The sequence below is a fragment of the Sus scrofa genome, chromosome 1, assembly GCF_054392235.1.
Source record: "Sus scrofa isolate SSC_HxYL_T2T_F1_AM1 chromosome 1, Sscrofa_HxYL_maternal_Yorkshire_Landrace_v2.0, whole genome shotgun sequence".
Lineage (NCBI taxonomy): Eukaryota > Metazoa > Chordata > Mammalia > Artiodactyla > Suidae > Sus > Sus scrofa.
Genome location: NC_139383.1, coordinates 35,286,029 through 35,310,424, shown reverse-complemented (window position 1 = coordinate 35,310,424; position 24,396 = coordinate 35,286,029). Strand labels below are relative to the sequence as shown.

The 24,396-nt window shown below is 36.0% G+C and overlaps 2 protein-coding genes across 34 annotated transcripts in view; one reads left to right on the top strand and one right to left on the bottom strand.

Annotated features, from left to right (window-relative positions):
* LOC100157627 (uncharacterized) overlaps positions 1 to 20,632 on the top strand; it is a 38,813-nt gene extending 18,181 nt beyond the window's left edge. The window contains exon 4 of the mRNA XM_085012970.1: positions 18,768 to 20,632. The gene's annotated coding sequence lies outside the window, so the exon portion shown is untranslated. The remainder of the gene's footprint in view (positions 1 to 18,767) is intronic.
* PTPRK (protein tyrosine phosphatase receptor type K) overlaps positions 19,577 to 24,396 on the bottom strand; it is a 560,031-nt gene continuing 555,211 nt past the window's right edge. For 32 of the 33 annotated variants that reach the window (XM_084956833.1, XM_084956839.1, XM_084956848.1 and 29 more), the window contains 2 exons: positions 23,907 to 24,042; positions 19,577 to 21,055 (listed from right to left, as the gene is read on the bottom strand). In XM_084956833.1, coding sequence (XP_084812959.1) covers positions 21,002 to 21,055; positions 23,907 to 24,042 — 190 coding nt within the window. In that variant the 3' untranslated portion in view covers positions 19,577 to 21,001. The remainder of the gene's footprint in view (positions 21,056 to 23,906; positions 24,043 to 24,396) is intronic. The other variant, XR_014803891.1, reaches the window with a different exon arrangement.

The following is a 24,396-nucleotide window of genomic DNA, read 5'->3' as shown; positions in this document are numbered from 1 at the left end:
AGGCTAGGGGTCTAATTGGAGTTGTAGCCGCCAGCCTGTGCCGGAGCCACAGCAATGCAGGATCCGAGCCGCATCTGCGGCCTACACCACAGCTCACGGCAATGCCAGATCGATAACCCACTGAGCAAGGCCAGGGATCGAACCCGAAACCTCATCGTTCCTAGTCGGATTCGTTAACCACTGCGCCACGACAGGAACTCCTCTTTTTTTTTTTTTTTTTGGTTAACTGTCTTTTTATTGAAGTATGTAGTTAATTTATAATGTATTTTCAAATATACAGCAGAGTGATTCAGTTATACATATATGTATATGAATTCTTTTTCACATTCTTTTCTCATATAAGTTATTACAGAATATTGAGTAGAGTTCCCTGTGTTATGCAGTCAGTCCTTGTTGTTTATCTGTTTTATATATAGCAGTATACTTATGTTAATCCTAAACTCCTAATTTATCCCTCTTCTCCTTCTTTCCCTTTGGTAACCATAAGTTTATTTCAAAGTAGGTGAGTCTGTTTCTGTCTTGTATCTTTTTAAAGATTCCTCATATAAGTGATATATGACATTTGTCTTTCTTTCTTTGACTTACTTTACTTAGTATGATAATCTCTAGGTCCACCCATGTTGCTGCAAATGGCATTATTTCATTCTTATGGCTGGGTAATATTTGATCATGTGTATGTTCCTCATCTTTATCTTCAGTGTCTTTGCTATTGTAAATAGTGCTGCAATGAAAATTTGGGTGCATATATCTTTTCAAATTATGGCTTTCTCTGGATAGATGCCCAGGAGTGGAATTGCTGGATCATATGGTGGTTCTATTTTTAGTCTTTCAAGGAACCTCTGTTTTGTTCTCCATGGTGATTGTACCAATTTACATTTGTTACAACAGTGTAGGAAGTTTCTCTTTTCTCCAGCATTTATTGTTTGTAGGATTTTGATGATGACCATTCTGACTGTTATGAGATGAATCCTTATGGTAGTTTTGATTTGTATCTCTCTAATAGTGATGTTGAGCATAATTTTGAGCAATCTCTATTTAGATTATCTGCCCTTTTTTGATTGTGCTGTTTTTTCTTTAATATTAAGCTGAATGAACTGTTTGCATGTTTTGGAGATTAATCCCTTGTCAGTTGTTTCATTTGCCACTTGAAAATATATTCTCCCAAGCCATGGGTTATCTTTTCATTTTATTTATGGTTTCCTTTGCTGTGCAAGAGCTTTTAAGTTTAATTAGATCCCATTTGTTTATATTTACTTTAATTTTCATTAATCCAGGAGGGTATCCAAAAAGATAGTGCTGAGATCTATGTCAAAGTCTATTCTGCCTATGTTTTCCTCTCAGAGTTTTATAATCTCGTCTTACATTTTCTTTAATCGATTTTGAGTTAATTTTTGTGTATGGTATTAGAGAATGTTCTAATTTCATTCTTTTACATGCAGCTGTCCAGTTTTACCAGCACCACTTAGTGAAGAGACTGTCTTGTCTTCATTGTATATTCTTGCTTCCTTTGTTGTAAATTAACTGACTATAGGTGCGTGGTTTATTTCTAGGCTTTTTAGCCTGTTCCATTGATCTATATTTCTGTTTTTGTGTTAGTAGTATACTGTTTTGATGACTGTAGCTTTGTGGTATAGTCTAAAACCAGGGAGGCTGATTCCTCTAGCTCCATTTTTCCCCCCCTCAGGATTGCTTTGACTATTTGAGATCTTTTGCTTTTCCATACAAATTTTAAAAACCTACATCCAAGAATACTGTACACAGCAAAGCTCTCATTTAGATTTGATGGAAAAAATCAAAAATATTATAGAGAAGCAAAAGCTAAGAGAATTGATCACCACCAAATCAGTGCCACTGTTTTCAGATGACTTGATGCTGTACATAGAAAATCCTAGAGCTGCTACCCAGAAACTATTAGAGCTCACCATTGAATTTGGTAAAGTTGCAGAATACGAAGTTAATATCCAGAAAGATCTTACATTTCTGTACACTAACAACAAGAGATCAGAAATAAAAATTAAGGAAATGATCTCGTTTACCATCATATCAAAAAGAATAAATTACCTAGGAATAAGCCTTAGTTAAGGAGGCAGAAGACCTGTACTCTGAAAACTATAAGACACTGATGAAAGAAACTGAAATTGACACAAACAGATGGAAAGATATACCACGTTCTTAGTTTGGAAGAATCAATATTGTCAAAATGACTATGCTCTCCAGGCAATCTCTAGATTCAATGCAATCCCTATCAAATTCCCAATGGCATTTTTAACAGAACTAGAACAACAGCAACAAAAAGGTTAAGTTAAGGTTTTTCTTGTTCCCTGAGATGAGATTGTATTGATATAAGCTTTCCTCTTAAAACTGCTTTTGTTCAGTCTCATAAGTTTTGTATTGTTGTATGTTTATTGTCACTTGTCTCTAGGTATTTTGTAATTTCTTCTTTGATTCTTTCAGTGATCCATTGGTTCTTTAGTAACATACTGTTTAGCCTCCATGTATTTGTGTTTTTTATAGTTTATTTTTTCCTTGTGGTTGATTTCTAATCTCATGGCATTGTGATTGTAAAAGTTGCTTGATATGATTTTAGTTTTCTTAACTTTACTGAGGGTTTTTTTGTGCCCCCAAATGTGATCTGTCCTGGAGAATTTTCCATTTGCATTTAAGACAACTGTGCATTGTGTTGCTTTCATATGGAATGTTCTATAAATATAAGTCCATCTGGTCTGATGTGTCATTTAAGGCCTGTTTTTTCTTATTAATATTCTGTCTGGATTATCTGTCCATAGATATAAGTTGGGTGTTAAAGTAACATACCATTATTGTGTTACTATTGATTTCTCCTTTTGTGAATATTAGCATTTGCCTTATACAATGAGGTGTGCCCATGTTGTATGCATATATATTTCCAATTGTTATATCTTCTTCTCTTGAACTTATCCTTGATTATTAGGTAGTGTCCTTCTTTATCTCTTGTAACAATGTTTATTATAAAGTTTATTTTGTCTGACATGGGTACTACAAACCCAACTTTCTTTTGATTTCCACTTGCATGCAGTACCTTTTTCCATCCACTCATTTTCAGTCTATTTGTGTCCCTAGATCTGAAATGGGTCTCTTGTAAACAGCATATATATGAGGCTTGTGTTTGTATCCATTTAGCCAGTGTATGTCTTTTGTTTGGAGCATTTAATCCATTTACATTTAACATAAATACCAATATGTATGTTCTTATTTCCATTTTGTTAATTGCTTTGAATTTTTTTTGTAGGTCTTTGTTCTTCCCTTCCTCTTTTGTTCTCTTGTGACTTTATGACTATCTTTAGTGTTGTATTTGGATTGCTTTTTCTTATGTATGTGTGTATCTCTTGTAGATTTTTGGTTTGTGGTTCCCATGATGTTTGAATATACTAGTCTGTATACACACAGGATTGTTTTAAGTTGCTGGTCTTTTAATTTCAAATGCATTTACAATATCCTGCATTTATACTCTCCTCATGATTGCTGGTTTTGATATAATATTTGTGTGTGGATTATTTCCTACCTTTATTGTAAATTTCCCTTTATTGGTAAGCTTTCCCATTTTTAATTTTCTTGTTTTTAGTTGTGGCTTTCTTTTCTGCCTAGAGAAGTTCCTTCAGCATTTGTTGTGAAGCTGATTTGGTGGTGGTTAATTTCTCTTAGCTTTTGCTTGTCTATAATGCTTTTGCTTTCTCCATCAACTCTAAATGAGAGCTTTCTGTGTACTGTATTCTTATTTGTAGGTTTTTCCCTTTCATCACTTTAAATATATCATGCCATTCCCTTCTGGACTGAAAAAACCAGCTGATAACCTTATAGGGATGGCCTTGTATTCTGTTTGTTGCTTTTCCCTAGTCACTTTGAATATTTTCTCCTTGTCTTTATTTTTGGTCAATTAAATTAATATTTCTCTCAGTGCTTTCTCCCTTAGGTTTATCCTGTATTGAACTTGCTGTGCTTCCTGGACCTGAATGAGTGTTTCCTTTCCTATGTTAGGGAAGTTTTCAGCTGTTATCTCTTCAAATATTTTCTCAGGCCCTTTCTCTCTCTCTTCTCCTTCTGGGACCCCTATAATTTGAAGGTTGGTGCATTTAACATTGTCCCAGAGGTCCTTTAGACTGTCCTCATTTCTTTTCATTATTTTTTCCTTATTCTGTTTCACATCAATAATTTCTACCAATCTGTCTTTCAGGTTACTATTTCATTCTTTTGCTCCATTTATTCTGCTTTGATTCCTTCTAGTGTATTTATTTCAGTTATTGTATTGTTTATCTGGGTTTTTTCTTTAAATCTTCTGGATCTTTATTAAACATTTTGTATATCTTCTCAGTCTAGTCTCCATTCTTTTATTGAAATTTTGGGTCATCTCTTTCATCATTACTCTGAATTCTTTTTCAGGTAGATTGCCTATCTCCTCTTCACTAAGTTGTTCTTCTGGGGTTTTATCTCGTTCTTTTGTCTAGATCATATTTCTGTGCCATCTCATTTTGTCTAACTTCCTGTGTCTGTGGTTCTATTCCAGGAATGTAGTTCCTTTTGCTTCTGATGTCTGCCCCCTGCTGGATGAGGTTGATCCAGGGATTTGTGCAGGCTTCCTGGTGGGAGGGACTGGTGCTTGCCCACTAGAAGATGGATCTAGATTTTGTTCCTTTAGTGGGCAGGGCCATGTCAAGGGCTCAGGGCAACTTTAGGTGGGCTGTCTGTTGATGGGTGGGGCTGTATCTCCACCCTGATGTTCTTTGGCCTGAGGCAACCTAGCACTGGATCCTATAGGCTGTTGAGTCGGGCCAGAGTCTCAGTGCCAAAATGACGACCTCCAGGAGAGTTCACACTGATAAATATTCCCTGTGGCCTCTGCCACAGGTATCCTTGCCCCCACAGTGAGCCACAGCTAACCCCTGTCTTCCCAGGAAACCCTCCAAGACTCAGGTCTGGTCCAGGGTCCTAGGTATTCACTGCTTTGCTCAGGGTCCCAGTGTGTGTGAAATCTTCTGTGCATCCTCCCAGAGTGGAGTCTCTATTTTCCCCAGTCTGGTGGAACTCCTGCATTCAAGTCTTTCTGGCCTTCAAGGCCAAATGCTCTGGAGGCTCCTTTTGATGCCAGAATTCTCACTCCTATGGGAGAACCTCTGAGATATAATTATTTTCCAGTTTGTATGGGATTTGAATTGTTGTAAAAGCATCCCTCCTACTGTCTAGTTGTTGATTCTGCTTTGTCTTTGGATGTAAAATTATCTTTTTTGGTAGCTTCCAATCTTTTTTGTCAACAGTTTTTCAGCAGTTAGTTGCGATGTTGGTGTTTTCATGAGAGGAGGTGAACTCAAGTCCTTCTACTCCTCCATCTTGGCTCAGTCCCTATTTCTGCATTATTGCCGAGGGATTATTTCTTCTGAATTCATACCTGAATCATTGCAGAAAAATTATGGAAATGAAGCGTGCTAATTTTCTAAACCCATTTAGAAATACCTTTGGTAAGAATCATGGAATTCCTCCAATATGGTTTTCCTTTCTCCTTATGTGTTCTTCTGATGCTCTGGCTAGTTTGTCCATCTGCCTAACAGCTAACTGCCTGTTAACTCTTTACTTTTATTTTCCACTTGGTGGAGGAGCTGTCACATCTTCAGGGTCTTTTCTCAAAGGATGACTTCTTATTTTTTATTTGTCATTATGGTCTTCTCTGTGTAATTTCATTCATTTGGGCATGGTTCTGGACAAGCACAAGATTTGGATTAAAATCCTGTCTCATATTCACTTTCCTTTGATGCAACAGTAAGAAAGGAATGTGCTGGAAATGGGTACTTTCTCCATATGAGTAAAAGATTATGGATTCAGGAATTAGTGACTAGCTCATATTTTCTTCTGGATTTAATAAATGAGAAAATGGCTTTGGATTATTTGCCAATGGGGAGGGTTTGAAAAAGTTTTATTTCTTTTTATGGTCACACCTGTGGCATATTGAAGTTTCTGGGCTGGAGGTTGAATCAGACCTGTAGCTGCAGGCCTACACCACAGTCATGGCAACAATGGATCTGAGCTGCATCTGCAACCTATGCCACAGCTTACAGCAATGCTGGATGGTTTTTAAACCATGGAGCAAGACCAGGGATTGAACATGCATCCTCACAGTCACTATGTCATGTTATTAATCCACTGAGCTGCAAAGGAACTCTGAAAATTTTTATAATTATATGGTGGGTATAGTTGGATCACCTGGTAGGTAATGTGTGTGCTGTAGCATATCTTTGGTCAGAAGAAGAATCTTTATTTTTGAGTCTCATCTTTTAAGGAAGTTTAAATTCTTTTTTAAAAACTATGACATGCAGGATATAGACATCAAAACAATCCACTAATTTTATTCAAAATTACCCAGTTTTGTTTTTACATATTTGCATATGTATGTATTTAATTCTGTGCAGTTTTGTCACATATTTAGGCTCATGCATCCACCATCACAGATAAGATACTGAATGGTTCCATCACTATGAGGATCCCTTATGTTCTCCTTTTATAACCACATACCACCTCACATTCACGTGCCTCAACCATATTCATAATCCCTGGCAACAACCTGTTTCTAAAATTCTGTCCTTTCAAAAATGTTGTATAGATGGAATCCTAGAACGTACCTTGTTGGCATTAGCTTTTTTCACTTAGTATAATTCCCTAGAGATTCTTTCATGGCACCACAGTTTGTCTAACCATTTACCTGGTATAGAACCTCTGGGCTGTTCCCAATTGGTTTGTTTGTTACAAATAAAGATGCTGTTTGGAGTTCCTGTCGTGGCTCAGCGATTAACAAATCCGACTAGGAATCATGAGGTTGCGGGTTTGATCCCTGGCCTTGCTCAATGGGTTAAGGATCTGGCGTTGCTGTGAGCTGTGGTGTAAGTTGCATACATGTCTTGGATCCCACGTTGCTGTGGCTCTGGCGTAGGCTGGTGGCTACAGCTCTGACTCCCCTAGCCTGGGAACCTCCATATGCTGTGGGAGTGGCCTAAGAAATAGCAAAAAAACAATAAATAAATAAATAAAGATGCTGTGAATATTTATGTGAAAGTTTTTGGTTTTTCTGTGGACATGAAGTTTTCATTTTGGGGGGATAAATGTCTAGGAGCATAATTTCTGGGTTGTATGTTATTGCATGTTCAGTTTTATAAGATCTGCCATAGTCTTCCAGATGGCTCTCCCATTCTTCTGGTAATAGATGCCTGGTCCAATTTCTGTGTCTCCTCAACAGCATTTGGTATTTGGTGTTGTCACTTAGTTTTATCTTAGCCATTCCAATGTATGTGTAGTGATATCTCGTTATGGTATCCTTTTTCCTGATAGCTAACAATACTGAACATCTTTTCTTTTCTTTTTTTTTTGCTTTTAGGAGCCGTACTTGTGGCACATGTAGGTTCCCAGACTAGGGGTCCAGTTGGAGCTACAGCTGCCGGTCTATGCCACAGCCACAGCAATGTGGGATCTGAGCTGCATCTGTGACCTGCACCACAGCTCATGGTAATGCCAGATCCTCAACCCATTGAGCAAGGCCAGGATCGAACCCACAACCTCATGGTTCCTAGTTGGATTCGTTTCTGCTATGCCACAATTGAACATCTTTTCAATGAGCTTATCATCTGTATATCCTCTTCAGTGAGATGTCTATTCATGTCTTTTGCACATTTTCTTTTTCTTTTTTTTTCTTTAGGTTCATGCTTGCCACATATGGAAGTTCCCAGGCTAGGGGTGGAATTGGAGCTGCAGCTGCCGGCCTATGCCACAGCCACAGCAATGTGGAATCTGAGCTGTGTCTGTGACCTACACCACAGCTTATGACTATGCAGGATCTTTAACCCACTGAGTGAGGCCAGGGATCAAACCCACATCTTTATGGATACTATTCTGGTTTGTTACCATTGAGACATAGTGAGAACTCTCTGCACATTTTATAATTGTGTGTTTTTGTTTGTTTGTTTTATTGTCGAGTTTTGAGAGTTCTTTTATATTCTAGATGCTGGTTTTTTATTGGATATGTAATTTATAAATATTTTATTCTAATCTTATCCTTCATCCTCTTCATGTGGGCTTTCACAAAGAAAAGACTTTAATTGTAGCAAGGCCCAAATTATCAATTTTGAATTTTAGGGAACATGCTTTGGGGATTAAGAACACTGCTTACACCTAAGTCCAGAAAATCTATTTTTTTCTAGAAACAATACTGCACTCTTCTAATACTGTGATATAGAGTAATATTGGATAAAATGATTCTTCCTACTTTTTTATTCTTTGTTAAGATCATTTCAAATAGAGCCTGTGTCTTTCCTTATGAATTTTAGAATAAGCTTGTCTATATCTAAAAAAATTCTTGTTGGGATTTTTATAGAAATTACATTAAACCTATGGATCAGTTTGGGAAGAACTGGCATTTATTTTTACTATGTTGAATCTTCCAATTCCTAAACAAATATATGTTTCCATTCGTCTAGGTATTCTTTGATGTCTTTTATCATAATTTTATAATTTTTAGCATGCAAGTCATGTACATGTTTTGATAAGGCTATGTCTAAGTATTTCATTTTCTTAGGAACAGTTGTGAATGGTATTGTGTTTTTTCAGTTTCATTACATTTTTTTAAGATTTTCACTTTTTTTATTATACTTGATTTACAATGTTTTAACAATTTCTCCTGTGCAGCAAAGTGATCCGGTCATATATGTATGTACACATGTATATATGTATATTTGATATATTCTTTTTCTCACATTATCCTCCATTATGTTCCATCACAAGTGACTAGATATAGTTCCCTGTGCTATACAGCAGAATCTCATTGCTTATCCAATCCAAAGGCAATAGTTTGCATCTACTAACCCCAAACTCCCAGTCCATCCCACTCCCTTCCCTGCTCCCCCTTGGCAACCACAAGTCTGTTCTCCAAGTCCATGAGTTTGTTTCTTTTCTGTAGGTAGTTTCATTTGTGCCGTATATTAGATTCCAGATTAAGTGATATCATATGGTATTTGCCTTTCTTTTTCTGGCTTGCTTCACTTAGTATGAGAGTCTCTAGTTCCATCCATATTGCTGCAAATGGTATTATTTTGTTCTTTTTTATGGCTGAGTAAAATTCCATTGTGTGTACACACACACACACATCACATCTTAATCCATTCATCTGTTGATGGATGTTTAGGTTGTTTCTATGTCTTAGCTATTGTGAATAGTGCTGCAGTTAACATATGGGTGCATGTATCTTTTTCAGTGAAAGTTTTGTCTGGATATATATATGCCCAGGAGTGGGTTTGCTGGATGGCATGGTAGTTCTATATTTAGTTTTCTGGGGTACATCCATAGTGTTTGCCATAGTGATTGTACCAATTTACATTCCCACCAACAGTGAAATAGAGTACCCTTTTCTGCACACTCTCTCCAGCATTTGTTATTTGTTGACTTGTTAGTGATAGCCATTCTGACTGGTGTGAGGTGGTGCCTCTATGTAGATTTGATTTGCATTTCTCTAATAATTAGTGATGTTGAGCATTTTTTCATGTTCCTGTTGGCCATCTGTATATCTTTTAGAGAAATGTCTTTTCAAGTCTTCTGCACATTTTTCAATTTTTTTTTTCTATTGCAGTGTATAAGTTGTTTGTAAATTTTAGAGATTAAGCCCTTGTCAGCTGCATCATTTGAAACTATTTTCTCCCATTCTGTAGGTTGTCTTTTTGGTTTTTTTTTTTTTTTTTTTTTTAATGGTTTCCTTTGCTGTGCAAAAGCTTGTCAGTTTGATTAGGTCCCATTGGTTTCTTTTTGTTTTATTTCTGTTGCCTTTGGACACTGACCTAAGAAAACATCTGTAAGGTCGATGTCAGAGAATGTTTTGCCTATGTTCTCTTCTAGGAGTTTTATTGTGTCTTACCTTACGTTTAAGTCTTTAAGCCATTTTGAGTTGGTTTTTGTGCATGATGTGAGGGTGTGTTCCAGTTTCATTGATTTACATGCAGCTGTCCAGTTTTCTCAGTACGACTTGCTGAAGAGACTGTCTTTTTCTCATTTTATATTCTTGCCTCCTTTGTCAAAGATTAATTGACCATAGGTGTCTGGGTTTATTTCCAGATTCTCTGTTATGTTCTATTGGTCTGGGTATTTGTTTCTGTACTGTACCATACTGTCTTGATTATTGTAGCTTTGTAATATTGTCTGAAGTCTGAGAGAATTATGCCTCCTGCTTGTTTTTTGTTCCTCAGAATTGCTTTGGCAATTCTGGGTCTTTCATGGTTCCATATAAATTTTTGGGTTGTTTGTTGTTATTCTGTGAAAACCTCATGCGTAATTTGATAGGGATTGCGTTGAATCTGTAGATTGCTTTGAGTAGTACAGCCATTTTAAAAATATTAATTCTTCCAACCCAGGAGCATGGAATATCTTTCCATTTCTTTGAGTCCTCTTTAACTTACTTGATAATGTTTTATAGTTCTCAGCATATAAGTCTTTGACCTCTTTAGTCAGGTTTATTCCTAGGTATTCAAGTTTTTGGGTGTGATTTTAAAAGGTATTGCATTTTGATATTCCTTTTCTAATGTTTCATTGTTAGTATATAGAAATGTAATCAATTTCTGAATATTAATCCTGTATCTTGCTACTTTGCTGAATTCACTGATCAGTTTGAGTAGTTTTTGTGTGGAGTTCTTAGGATTTTCTATGTATATATAGCATCATGTCATCTGCATAGAGTGACAATTTTCCCTCTTCTCTTCCTATTTGGATACCTTTTATTTCTTTTGTTTATCTGATTGCTGTAGCTAGGATTTCCAATACTGTGTTGAGTGGGCATCCTTGTCTTGTTCCAAATTTTAGCAGGAAGGCTCTCAGTTCCTCTCCATTGAGTATTATATTGGCTGTGGGTTTGTCATAAATGATTTTAATTATCTTAAGGTATGTTTCTTTGGTAAGAGTTTTTATCATGAATGGGTGCTGGACTTTGTCAATGCTTTTTCCTATCTATTGAGATGATCATGTGGTTTTTGACTTTTCTTTTGTTAGTGTGGTGCATGACATTGATTGATTTGCCCATGTTGAACCATCCTTGTGAACCTGGGATGAATCCCACTTGGTAGTGCCGTATGACCTTTTTTATATGTCTGTATTCAGTTGGCTAAAATTTCATTGAGAATTTTTGCATCTATATTTATCAAAGATATTCACCTATAATTTTCCTTTTTGGTATTATCTTTGATTTTGGTATTAGGGTGATGGTGTCTCCACATATATCTTTGGGAGTGTTCCTTCTCCTTCAGCCATTTGGAAAGGTTTAATAAAGATGGGCATCAGTTCCTCTTTGTATGTTTGGTAGAATTCACCTGTGAAGTGCTCTGGTCCTGGACTTATATTTGTAGGGAATCTTTATTATGTATTCAGTTTCATTTCTAGTGATCTGTCTATTCAATTGATCTATTTCTTCTTGATTCAGTTTTGGTGGGCTGTAAGTCTCTAGAAAGTTGTCCATTTCTTCTAGGTTTTCAAATTTGTTGGCATATAATTAATTGTTCATAGTATTCTCTTATGGTTTTTTGTGTTTTTTTTTTTTCTTAATTTCTGCAGTATCTGTTGAGATTTCTTCCTTTTCATTTCCTATTTTGTTTGAGTTCTTTCTCTCCTTTTCTTGGTGAGTCTGGCCAGAGGTTTGTCAATTTTGTTTACACTTTCAAAAAAACCAGCTCTTGGTTTTATTGATTTTTTTTCCTATTTTTTTTAATTTCAATTTTACTGATTTCCTCTCTGTTCTTTTATGATTTCTTTCCTTTGGATTTTGTTTGTTCTTTTTTTTTTTCCTCTTTTTTTTTTATTTTGACTTTTTAGGGCCACACCCACAGCATATGGAGATTTCTAAGTTAGGGGTCAAATTAGAGCTGTAGCTGCCAGCCTATACCACATCCCATAGATTTTTAATGGTTGTATTTTCATTGTCATTTATCTCAAGGTATTTTTTAATTTCCTTTTTGATTTCCTCATTGACTCATTGTGTTTTGTTTGTTTGTTTGTCTGTCTTTTTATGGCCACACATGTGGTATATGGAAGTTCCCAGGCTGGGCGTTGGATTGGAGCTGTAGCTGCCAGCTAGCCACACCTATAGTAACACTGGATCCAAGCCACATCTGCAAACTACATTACGGCTCACAGCAACACCAGATCCTCATGCCCCTGAGCAAGCCAGAGATCTATCCCACGTCCTCATGGACACTAGTTGGGTTCGTTAACCACTGAGCCATGTCAGGAACTCCAACCCACTGGTTTTTTAGTAGCATATTGAGAAATCAGGGTTCCCTTATAATTAACTCTTTGTTTTTGTCTTGCTGCCTTTAGAATCCTCTCTTTAACTTTTGCCATTTATATTACAATATATCTTGGTGTAGGCCTGTTTGGGTTCAACTTTTTTGTGGTCCTCTGTGCTTCCTGTATATATATATATTTTTTCTTTTTTCTTTTTTTCTTTTCTAGAGGTGCACCCATGGTCCTTCATGCTCTTCACTGTCTTTAACTCAGCTCATGTCTCTGCAAATGCATTTTCTAATTTTTCTTGGCTCCTCATATTTTCTAGTTCCTTTCTAAAGAATTCTGCATTACTGCTCATATCCACTCTTATTTCCTTCATATTCACCCTTAATTCCTTCGGTATTTTCATTATCTCCTTTTCGAACTCAGTGTCTGTTAGAATGCAGAGGCGTGTTTCATTTTTTGCTTCTTTATGTGAATTCTCCTGTTCTTTTAACTGGGAATGGTTCCTGAGCTTCTTCATTTTGCTTATATTTTTCTTATTCTGTGAGTTTAGGGAAAACAACTATTGTAGTTTTGGTGGGCTATTTATATGCATGAGAACCACTGGGTATTTTGTTAGAGCTTGCCTTTTATTTTTAGGATGCTGTGCATGCTTCCAGGGACATGGAGGCAATGGGCAGGGCCAGTATCTATTGGCTGGTTGCTAGGCCCTTGACAGTGGCAAGGACCTATGGGAAGGTAGCACAGACTACTCCTGGTTGCAAGGCGCTGGGAACTGACTGTGATCAGGCAGGTATAGGTGGTTCCCGGAGCATTTGGCATGGCAGCAATAGGGTGGGTGCATTCCCAGGGGAGTGAGAGCAACCAGTGGGTGTGGTTTGGTTGCAGTACCCTCTTCTTTGCTGACCTCTGAGAGGCTTAGGGCTGCCAGTGGTGCCTGTTCATAGACTCCTAGTGCTGTGGCTTTGCCCACCTCTGGTATCTGAGATAACTGCTCTTGTTTGCCCCCTGTAGACTACCCAGGAGATGCTGCATTGAGCTTAGCCCCCCGCTCTCTTACCCCTCACAAGAGGTACCTGGCCACAAATAGCCCACATAAGAAGTGCCCTGTCACCCATACCCTGTGCAGGTGGCTGCTTGCCACCCATAGCTTGTGCCAGAGGCATCCTGCTCTGTGAGAATCTGCATGTGTGCAGGGAAATATATTCCTATGGTGGTCTGTCTTTTGCCCTCCCAACAATGGCACCTTTTTTCTCTGCAGGTGTAGACCTCCTCCCAGGTTCCCTTGGCTATGGTACTCTGCTTCCCAGCCTGTGGCACACTACTTCCTATCCCTTCAGGTTGTCTCCACACAGTCAACCCTTGTTCTCTCCCAGGAAATGACCTCTGGAGTCTGAATCTCAGCACCTAGCCCCTGCCTGAGTACCTCAGGCTCTAGTATCCAGGGGCAATGGTGCATATGGTCTGTGCAGCTCTTACTCTGCTTTACCATCCTCAGTCCAGCTGCTACACTTTTCTCTGGGACTTTGAGGTCCCTGTGTCTGGCTGATCTCCTAGTCAGTTAGGTGCCTTCCCAGGGTATGGGTTCCTTTCCTCTTTAACAGCTCCCTGTCAGGAGTGCTAGTTCCATCCTGATTACTTTTCTCTTTTTCCCCCCTTTTGTTCTACCCAGTTATGTGGAGGTTTATCACCCTTTAAGGTCTTCTGCCAGCATTCAGTAGATGTTCTGTGCAAATCATTCTACATGTAGATGGTTTTTTGATGTGTTTGTGGGAGAAGATAAGCCCCATGTCTTTCTCCTCCACCATATTGATACTTCCTCTCATCACATTTATTTTTAATGTATAGGAATACAATTGATATTTTTGTGTTCATCTTGTATTCTGTGAACTAATTAGCTTACTGCTTTGTTCTAGGACTTTTTCTGTAGATTATTTGGGATTTTCTACATAGATAATCATGCCATCTGCAAATAGGAAAAGTTTTATTTTATCCTTCAAATTTGTATGACTTTTGTTTCTTTTTCTTGCCCTTATTGCAAGCTAGAAATTCTAGTACTATGTTGAATAAAGTAGTGAGAGAGGACATATTTGCCTTGTTCCCAAGACTAGGGAGAAAGTATTCAGTCTTATAACATTTAGGATGAAGTTAGCTATATTAATTTTTTTTTAGATATTGTCAAGTTGAAGAAGTTACTCTAGAGAGTTTTTTTTATCATGAGTGAGTATTGAACTTATCAAATACTTTTTCTCAATATAATCATATGCTTTTTTTGCTCTAGATTGTTAATATATGGCATATAACATTGATTTTCAAATATCAAACCAGGCTTGTGTGCATGGAAATCATCCTACTTGGTTATGTGCATAATTTCTTTTTACTTTATTGGATTCAGTTTGCTAATATTTTTTGAAAATATTAAGGTACAATTCATAAGATATCAGTCTATAATTTAATTTTTTTGTACTATCTTTTGTGAGTTTATGTTAGCACTTGTTTGTCATTTTACTATTTCTAGTTATTACTCCAGTTTTTCTTTCCAGATGTCTTCTGTGTTGTGTAAACATATTTTAGGATTTCATCTTCATTTGCTTATAGTGTTTTTGAGTATATCTTTTGGTGTAGTTTTCTTAGTGGTTTCTCTGGGCATTATATTATAAATATGTGACATTGAAATCTATTGGTGTCATTATTATACCACTTGTAGTATAATATGGAAACCTTACTTCCATTTAGATTTTTTTCTTTCCACTTTTAAATATTATTTTCTTAAATGTCAGATGGTATTGTAATTTGCCTTCAAGTCATCAAATATATTTTAGAAAGAGATATTTTATTGTATATAACAATAATTCCACTCTTCCCATTGTTTTGTCCCCCATTATTCTTCCTTTCTTTCTGATGCTTGAAATGTCTTTTTTATATTATTTCTTTTTTTTATTTGAAGAACTACCTTTAGCCATTCTTTAAGGAAGGTCTAACAACAAAGGTAATGACCAATGGCGGGCAAAGTTTAAAGTATTAGCTGACTCTTTACTGATAGACATATGACTCCTCTAGCCCTTTTAATTTCTTAAACTTAACAGTAACAGGATTGGATTTGATCATCTCTAATATCCCTCTAACATCCATGATTTCATGACGATTTCTTATGTGATGGCATTTTTTTCTCATTGACCACATTTGAGCATTCAGGCAATAAAAAACATTGGAAAGCAAGTAATTAACAAATACTTACTTACTTTATCATGCCAAGAGTATAACATGAAGGTGAAAAGAAATCAATTTCGGTCTGCTGACTATGCTTCAGGTAATTAGATTTATGGAACTGGAGTTCAGGTTCCCAGTGAGGGCTGGCAAGAGCCCATACTGTTTTGCAAATGCCATGGAAGTCAGCATGTACCATCACAATCTGGAGTGGGGTACTTCCACAGATGCTTTACTGCACTTGTAACTAAAATAGTTCAGGCCATCCCATGACTCACAGAACAAGGGCTCCCTTTTTGAATTCTCAATACTATTATTTCCAGAGTAAGTATTTTCTAGTTAATCATTTGGGGGGTGCTTATTAGGTTAAATGTGTGAATTACTTTCTGAAATATGCTCTTCTTAATTTAGTCCAGGTAGGAGGGAGCAGAGACATCAACCTTGTTTTTGTTTTCATCTTAAGAGTCAAGATCATCTACGTATATTTTTAAAACAGGAAAACATGTGAAAAAATAAAGTAGATAAGAAACCAAGGATAAGAATGAGAAATAGTTATGATAGCTATTTAAAGACAATTAAAACTCATGTTTCTTTAAAACACATTTTCAAAAAGAACAGTAAAACAACAGAAATTCTATAATAAAGGCCACAAACTGTGAGCCTGCAGCTCTTAGATAACCAGATGCAGCCCCCTGACAGGTTTTGTTTTTCAGAGTTGAGCCAGAGGTATATTTTTGGTTTTGAATTTAATGGGTTGCTAATATTCAAAAACTTTTAAGAGTTCACATAAAAGTTTAGTATTTCCAGGGTCCCTCTTGAGAAATGAGATAACACTGGGTCCATATTCCCATGCAGCAGACACTATTGGGAGATGAGTGCCATTCTCTTTGGGTATCACATGTGCTTTCAAGTCTAAGTGGGAGTTGGCCTCTCCACATTGTTCTGTCTGGTCCCCATGCCAAAAACAGTTATCAGCTTTATGCTATTGTGTTTCTTGTAGTAAAGCTGATGAAAAAAATGACACAATATCTACTATCTATTTTTCAACCACAAGTAGGAAAATGTAAGATGAACCAAGAGGAGTATGTGTTTTAATAGAAATGGGAGGCAGATATATTTTTGTAGAGATGAAAAGTATCCCTACCAGAAGTGCACATGCTAAAGATGTCTGTTGTAATAATACAGCCTAAATGACTGTTCTGAAGTATACCCTACCTGCTTCTCACTCACAATACATGCTGGCTCTGCAGACATCTCCCCTTTCTCAACAAATAACAAGTGGATTCCATTATGAGCTACTTTCCCAGCTTTGATTTTGCCTCTTAGACCATGCAACATAGTGAGATGCATGACCTTGGCCTGTACATTCTAATATCTGTTTAAGAAAAGCACACACTGGTGATTTAGGTATTTTTGTTCTCCGAATTTTACCTCTGCTTATGTTGCATCTAAATACTGAGGGTTTGCTTATTTATCCTAAATACTATATATCCTCCATCAGAATCGACATGGACAAAACTATTACTAATAAGACTAAGTTGAGATGAATATAGCTACATCCAGATGAGTTAGCACACAATTTTCTGTTAGATTTCAGGTATGGTAGCTCGTTTTATATAACTGGCAAGTGTGTCATGAGAGATATCTGTCATAAAATCTCCTTGCCACTCCCTCCCCAAGCAGATCTTAACATTAAAGAAAGAGTTTTCAGATATTCAATAGGGACTTTATGTTTCCTTCAATAGTTCAGAAATTCCTTCCATCGGTTTTCTTTTAGGATTTGCTATCAACAGTGTCTCTCTGGTGTTATCTTCCAGGTTAGCATTTTAGTTCACTTTGGAGGAATTTGGGAGTTCAGAAGTGTTATGTATCTACCACATTTCCATTGATTTTTAGACAATTTGTATTCTAGAAGCCACTTAGAGCTTACTTAAAGTAGATCTCAAGACAGAGCTTTTCTTTTTAGTTTCACTGAGATAATATTCTAAATACTCTGCAGACCGTTTGAATAGACCAGAGTTGTGAAGAGATTCAGATAATATCTCTCCCACTCCAAGCTTCCCTAAGCTGTGGGGAGACTTTATGAAATAATATGTAGGTAGAGATTATTACAAGAGGCACAGCCAGTTGTCTGTCTTCACTTACGGTTGTGCTGACTAAAGAGCATATTGCCTTTACATTAAATAGGGGTGTTTACTAAGTCACTGAAATGAGTTTGGGAAGGCTATGGAATTTCTGTCTAGGGAAAAATTTTATAGAATAAATATTCTACATATTATACTAGGCTATGGGACAGTCTATTAATTTCTGATTATTTTGTTATGAAAAATGCTTGCTCAAGCACATAGAAATTAAGTATACATGTGCAGTTGTCACTTCCCTATGAAAGTTAGGCACATCTCAAAGATTGTCTTTCAAAGCTAACAGACCATCTCATATTTCCAGTTGAGCTATAGACAGTTCTTTCTTTCCTGCATTTAAATATATATCGGTGTCTAGGAAGCTTTCTAGAACCTAAGAACTTTACACCATTTCTGGCAACAGAGCGGATTTGTGAGGGAGCAGCTGTTGGTTTGACTTCCAACTTATTACATGAGTTACCTGGAACCCAAGAGATCTCACTAAGGTGAATACTGAATGAGCACATGAGGATAGAGTGAACATATCTCCTTCTCGTTCCTTGTCCAGGCAGAAATATCTTCCTTTTTTTTCACCTCTCAGTGTCAGAGATCAATTAGCTGTAGCACACATACAAAACCCTTTTCCTTTCTTCAAAGATTAAATATCAGAAAAAGGCTAGGTAGTTTAGACAAGAAGGCTAACACATTATTTTCAGGAGTGGTTAAAATATGAATTCCCAGTTGCTTCTGGTCTCTGCTCACACGCTTCCAACATTTCCCTAGTGCTAATATATAGGAAGAGAATCTATGAAATTCAGTGTCGTGACACCCATTTAAGGAACAACCAACATAGAGATAGGAACTCCTTAACTGTGAAAAGCATGAAAACTTTTTAAAAGTGTTCTACCAAGACATCTCCTGCCTAGAGGGACATAACTGAGTGGGACATGGCTATGCATGGAACTACCCAGGGAATTCCACAAGGGTATAAAGTATGACTTTTTGAATGAGAGTTTTGATAAAAACAGATTTAGTGCCCCACCCACCTCCCCCAACCCAACTGTGTCTGGATGAACTGGCTGCTATGATGCCCAAACAATGCAAGCATGACATCTTAATTTCCTGTTAGAAAGAGGAATCTTTTTGTTCTCTGCTTGAATTTTGCAGTGCACATGGACCTCTGAGCTTTGTGTTCAGCAGCATTCATGGTGATTTTGGTGATGTGTGGGTGTAATCCTTTGTATAGAAATGAAATCAGCATCATGCAGCAAAGCAGAATTCTCCAGTTAACATCATGAACATTACTGATTAATGCAATCTTGGGTGAGTTTGTGAATTTTTTGTTAAATGCATTCATATTTAAATGAAAATTAGTCTTCCTAGGAAAAGATAAGTTCTCACTCATGAAAGTCACAAATGTTCTAATAATGTACACAGAAAATGGAAATTTTAAGATAGCCATAATGATAATACTTTATAAAGAAACCAACTAATGACTAACAGAATGAAGGGCCAAATTTTTCTTGCCATCCCATCTGGGAAGCAGTGTGTTCAGTAAAAGAGAATGAGCTGCTAAGTCAAACTCAGATTTGAATTTGCTGGCAAATCATTTAGCTTCTCAGCTTCAATTTTATCATTCATAAAATAGGGATGATAATTACTATTTGTCAAGTTTGTTATAAGGAAAAAAATAAGGAAATATATGTCACATAAAAAGGACAGTGACATATAAATATATAGCAACTCAAAAAAAAATCAATTTCAATCTCCCGTCCCCCTTTGTTTTCTCCACTCATTTGGTATTTTTGAAATTCAATTTAAAGTACAAAAATGAAAGAAATAAATGTCTGGACATCAGTTTTACTTTTAATAGTTTGCGCGTGTGTATGGTCTACTTGTGTCCGTGGGAATAGGCTATTTATGTGGGAGTGAAAGCATGAAATTAAGTGGAGAAAATGATGTGCAAACAATAACTGTTATAATTATAAAAATTTTATTTCACTCTTGCTTTAATTAAATCTTCATAAGCACCATGTCATGAACTGGCAATCTAGAAACAAGATACTGGAATGCTTTAGTCAATAACAGATTGTAAGCTGATGATGTGAAGTTACAGCTACGTGGAGCATGTGTGTACAAGACCACACTCAGTAAGGTTGAGAATCCTGTGACAATGCACGAAACAGGAATCTGGCATTGATTTGGTCACACTTTCTATGCTCAGAACCCAAAGCTTGTGCATGTAAACATCAAAAGAAACACTGATCACCTTGACAGTTTACAGTTTGTTAACACTTGATCCTGAAAGCATAAATGTTGCCATCTTGATTTCCTGACCTGTGCTTGGTTACAGGCTGAAAATTTAAATGATGCTTAAAGGCTATGTTCAACATTACGCAAGTTATCAGCAAGGCCTTTCAATGTGTGCAGTTCTCATATATGATCATCAAACCATTATTCACCTAAGGAAATCATGGAAAATTATACATTTTCAGCAGATTGTTTTAATTTGGTCCCATATTAAAAGACCCAGTTGCCAAGGTGTTTCACATAAATTTAATTCACAAGCATGTACACAAGAGAATCACTATAAAGAACATTGCTTCCTGGTTTCTGAATAAAAAGTTTACCCTCTACTTACACTAAACATACAAAAAATAATCTACAAAAATTATTTAGATTAGTGATTGATTTTAGTGAAAGAAAAAGCTTTCTTCAGGAAAAAAAAAATGATTGTGTGGTGGTAATATTTTAGCCATCAAAAAAGGAATGTAAGTAACCAATAAATATAATGTGCTTTCTCCATATAGACATATTTACACTTGAGTCTTTGGCTTATGTTTTTTTCTAAAAAGAACTTTAAATGATCCAGCCATCATTGCACATTAAAAGAAAATAAGCCAGTTATATATATTTATATATTTATATAGAGATCTGCTACACTTGAAACATATAAAAAATGAACTTTACTATGAATTTGCACAGCTTTTTTTTCTTCTTCCTTTAAAGATTTAACATCTTTTACTTAAAAAGGGAGGAAAAAAAACGCCACATAGAAAGTGTTAATTCATGCAACATGTGGTATCTGCTCTACCAAAACCAGGAGAGAAAAAGCTGCATATTCACTGTACAAACACTGATAAGTTCGCATTTGAATCTGCATCTTATTAAATATAATTTATGTGGCACGAAATGTTGATGCTTTCATACAGGAATAGAAATTAATCAAGTCCTTTTTATTAAGATACACAACTTCATAAGAAAAATACTTTTACCTCTCGAATGTAAAAGTCTCCCACCCCCCACATTAAAATCTTTCTGCACGGGTGTAGCAGGTTCAACAGCTGCTGGCTCAACAGGTGAATAGATTCTGTTTAGGTGCATGTTGAAGTCTCACCCAACTAAGATGATTCCAGGTACTCCAAAGCTACATCATAGCAGAAACGGTACTGCTCCTGAAAGATGTTGAAACAAAAGGGGTGAGCAAAGTTAAGAGAAAGTATAATGGCTACCAAAGAATACCTGGCATTCAGTTTAGATTATTCAAGAATTACACATTTTTTTCTATATACAAGTTTAACATCTAGGTATATATATTTTACATTTGAGTCTAATGACTACTATTTAAGAAAAAGTAACTTGATGTAAAAATATATGTTGTTTTTGCCTCATTTTATATCAAATTAAAAATTTTTCAGTATTATTTATCTGATTATAGTAGTAATATCTGATCATTACAGGAAAATTTACCAGTATAGAAATATATAAAGACTCAGACTAAGAGTTTCTATAATTCTGTTATTAGAAAGAACTGTTGTCAAAATACTACCTTAGTTTTGGTTCAGTCCATTTTTATGCATGGTTGAAATAACAATACTTTAGAATAAATATAATTGCATACGTATATTTGAACATGTAATTTCATATTTTATTTTCTGTTTTTCAGCATTGTTAGGTTTCTTTTTCTATTGTTAATTAACATGACATTGACACCTAACGTATGGCTTGTTTGACTGTAAGATTGCATTTATTCTTCCTCTATTGTAAGTAATCCTAGTGTAAACATGTTCAGATATTCTTTGAGCTTCAGATTTTCTCCTTAGCAGTAAGAGGGGAAAAAAGCCAGTCAACTGCTACTTCACAATTCCAAATTCTTCATTTTTTTCTTCTAGTTTTATTGAGATATAATTGACATATATAGTCCTATATAAATTTAAAGTGTGCAGCATGATTTGACTTACATAAATCATGAAATGATTTTCACAGTAAGTTTAGTGAACATTGAAATTCTTAACTTTGACAAGTTTTTTTGTCCATAAGAGTCTTAAGTAAATGTTTCAAGAATAGTGGTTCTTATAAATTTTTTTAGCTTACTTTTACCCAGAAATTTATTTCTGCTGCCTTTATTTAAGACAACTTAGTTGGCAATAAAATTTTTGAGTTAAAACTGCCTTTCCTCTCAGTCCATATATATGTTGCTTCATTGTGAAGAATTTAGAAAAATTCACAGACTGCATTACAAATTATGACTTGCAATATGTTTTGAAATCTTCCCAATTCAGCCCAAGTGGGTAAAATTCATCTGAATTAGAGAGCAATCTGAAATGCGTATTATTTCAAAAGAGAATGTCCAAGTGTCTCCAGCAATAAAGAAGGTAATAACTTTTCCAAAGAGGTCTTTATCAGTCCTACTCTAACAATCAAGTAGGTGTGATTTAAATTAGCTTACCACTGAGGCAGGTGCATCTCAAGAACCAAAAAGTGCTTGCAAACTTTATGTTCTCTTTAATCAATCTCTTAACAATGTGGTTTAAACTCTAAATTTCCTTACCAAACTCAGTTCAATTCAACATCACACTGAACTAATCATTAACCCTGATTAAACACAAATCAGAGAGTTGGATGTCTAGTCAGGATTCTTGGGACATAAAGGTAAGTAGTAACTCTTAAGAAGATTCTAGAATGGCATAGTTTAATCACGGACTATTTTTAAAGGTACAATGGGGAATCAGAATTAAATTTGGAAGTAAAATTTGAATTCTGAGGCTGGAAGTGATCTCATTGATGATTTTAAGAAGATCTGAACTGAAGGATAGAGGCAGAGTATATTAAGAAAGCTTAAGACAGCTGAGAGTTAGAAGACCTAACCATTATCTGTTCATTTTGTAAAAAGACCTGAGAGTCTACCTCAAAAATCCCTCAAATCTATCCCCCTTTCTCCATTTCCATTGCCAGTATCTCAGCCAAAGCCAGTATCATTTTATTGGGACAACAGCAATAACCTAAGGTATAAGTGGAAGAAGAGGGGCTTTGAGGATTTGTAGAAGGGGAAGAAGTCTGTGACTGTTCTTAAAAGTGAAACAGTATAAAAATCACTCTTTAGATTTAGTCTCAGGAAGCAGTGCACCTCTTGTGTGAACAATCCATGAGCAGGAAGTGGTAAAAATACTTTAAAGGTTTAGCGAATTGCTCATTTTAGTTATCTGATGATCTTGATAAATGTAGGGCAAGCAACAATGATGCCTTGGTTTTTCTGGTTTACTCTTCTGTAAGCATAAACTACCCAGCTGTTCTTGACCTTATCCCGCTATGCACATATGTGTAACCCACAGACATCATCTAGCAGTGAAATGTGCTAGAGAAGTTTAACTTTCTTCCTCTGCTTATGGTTTCAACCAGATCAGCTTCTACATACACTCCCTTCCCTGCTCTTATTTTTAAGTTGTGTTTTGATTTTACGAGTCTTGGCAAATTCAAGTGGTATGATAGCCACTACAGTCTATAATTGGTAAAAGCTGAAAACTGTCAATGGCAATAGTTTAAAAAATTATAATTTGAGTAGAAACAGAAAATTATAGATAATGACTAAAATTTCATTTGCCCTTTAAAAACATTGGTGTCTAAAGTGCTGGATACAATCTATGAGTATATCCTTCAAAATGTTTTACCAGTTTACTCAGATGCTTTAAGAAATAAAAATAAACAAGAGTAAAGCCTAGATAGCAGGATTTTTCTTCTATAGAACCATTTATCAAAGTTTATTGTAGCAAACATTTATTGCCCATAACAGAAAAAAAAAAATCCTATACATTTCCCAAATTAAAAGTTTTTTTCACCATTAGCAGTTTATGTGATACGTTATTAAGTTTTTGTGGGTAGAGGGGGGATACTCAGCAATTCATCAATTAGACAGGAAAGTCCCCACACATTTGATTCCCTATATGTGTATAAAGCCAAATTACCAAGTAAATAGGTAAATGACTGACTAATCACTACGTTGCTTCTATGTCCAGGACTGTGACTCACCGGGGCTTCCACCATGTTAGGCTTGCTGTTCCTTAGTGTCTTGACTGCATGGAACACATCTACAACATTTTGCCGTTTCACCATTTCAACAACAATGCCTATAGCACAGAACATGCCACTTCGCCCACCACCATTTCTGAAAGCAAAGAAAGCGAAGGCATTTTAGCTTGAAGCTTTTGGTGACCATTAGTCATATAATCATATATGCCTGGAAAAAGAGAACATGATCTTTTAAAATTTTTTTCCCTTTATGTTTTAATTTTGCTTCACATGTCTGCATTTATGTGTGGAGGACAGAGCAGAAAGACATTTGATGATATTAACTCAGTAGTTTACATTTAGGAACATGCTATAAGCGTAGACTGCTACAACTAAATTCTTAAAGGTTTGTACACAGGGTAAATCAGAAAAGTTTTTCAGAATAGTGTTCAAAGGAGTTTATATTATATAATGACCATGTAACAATCAATTTTTGAAAAAATACAAAAGT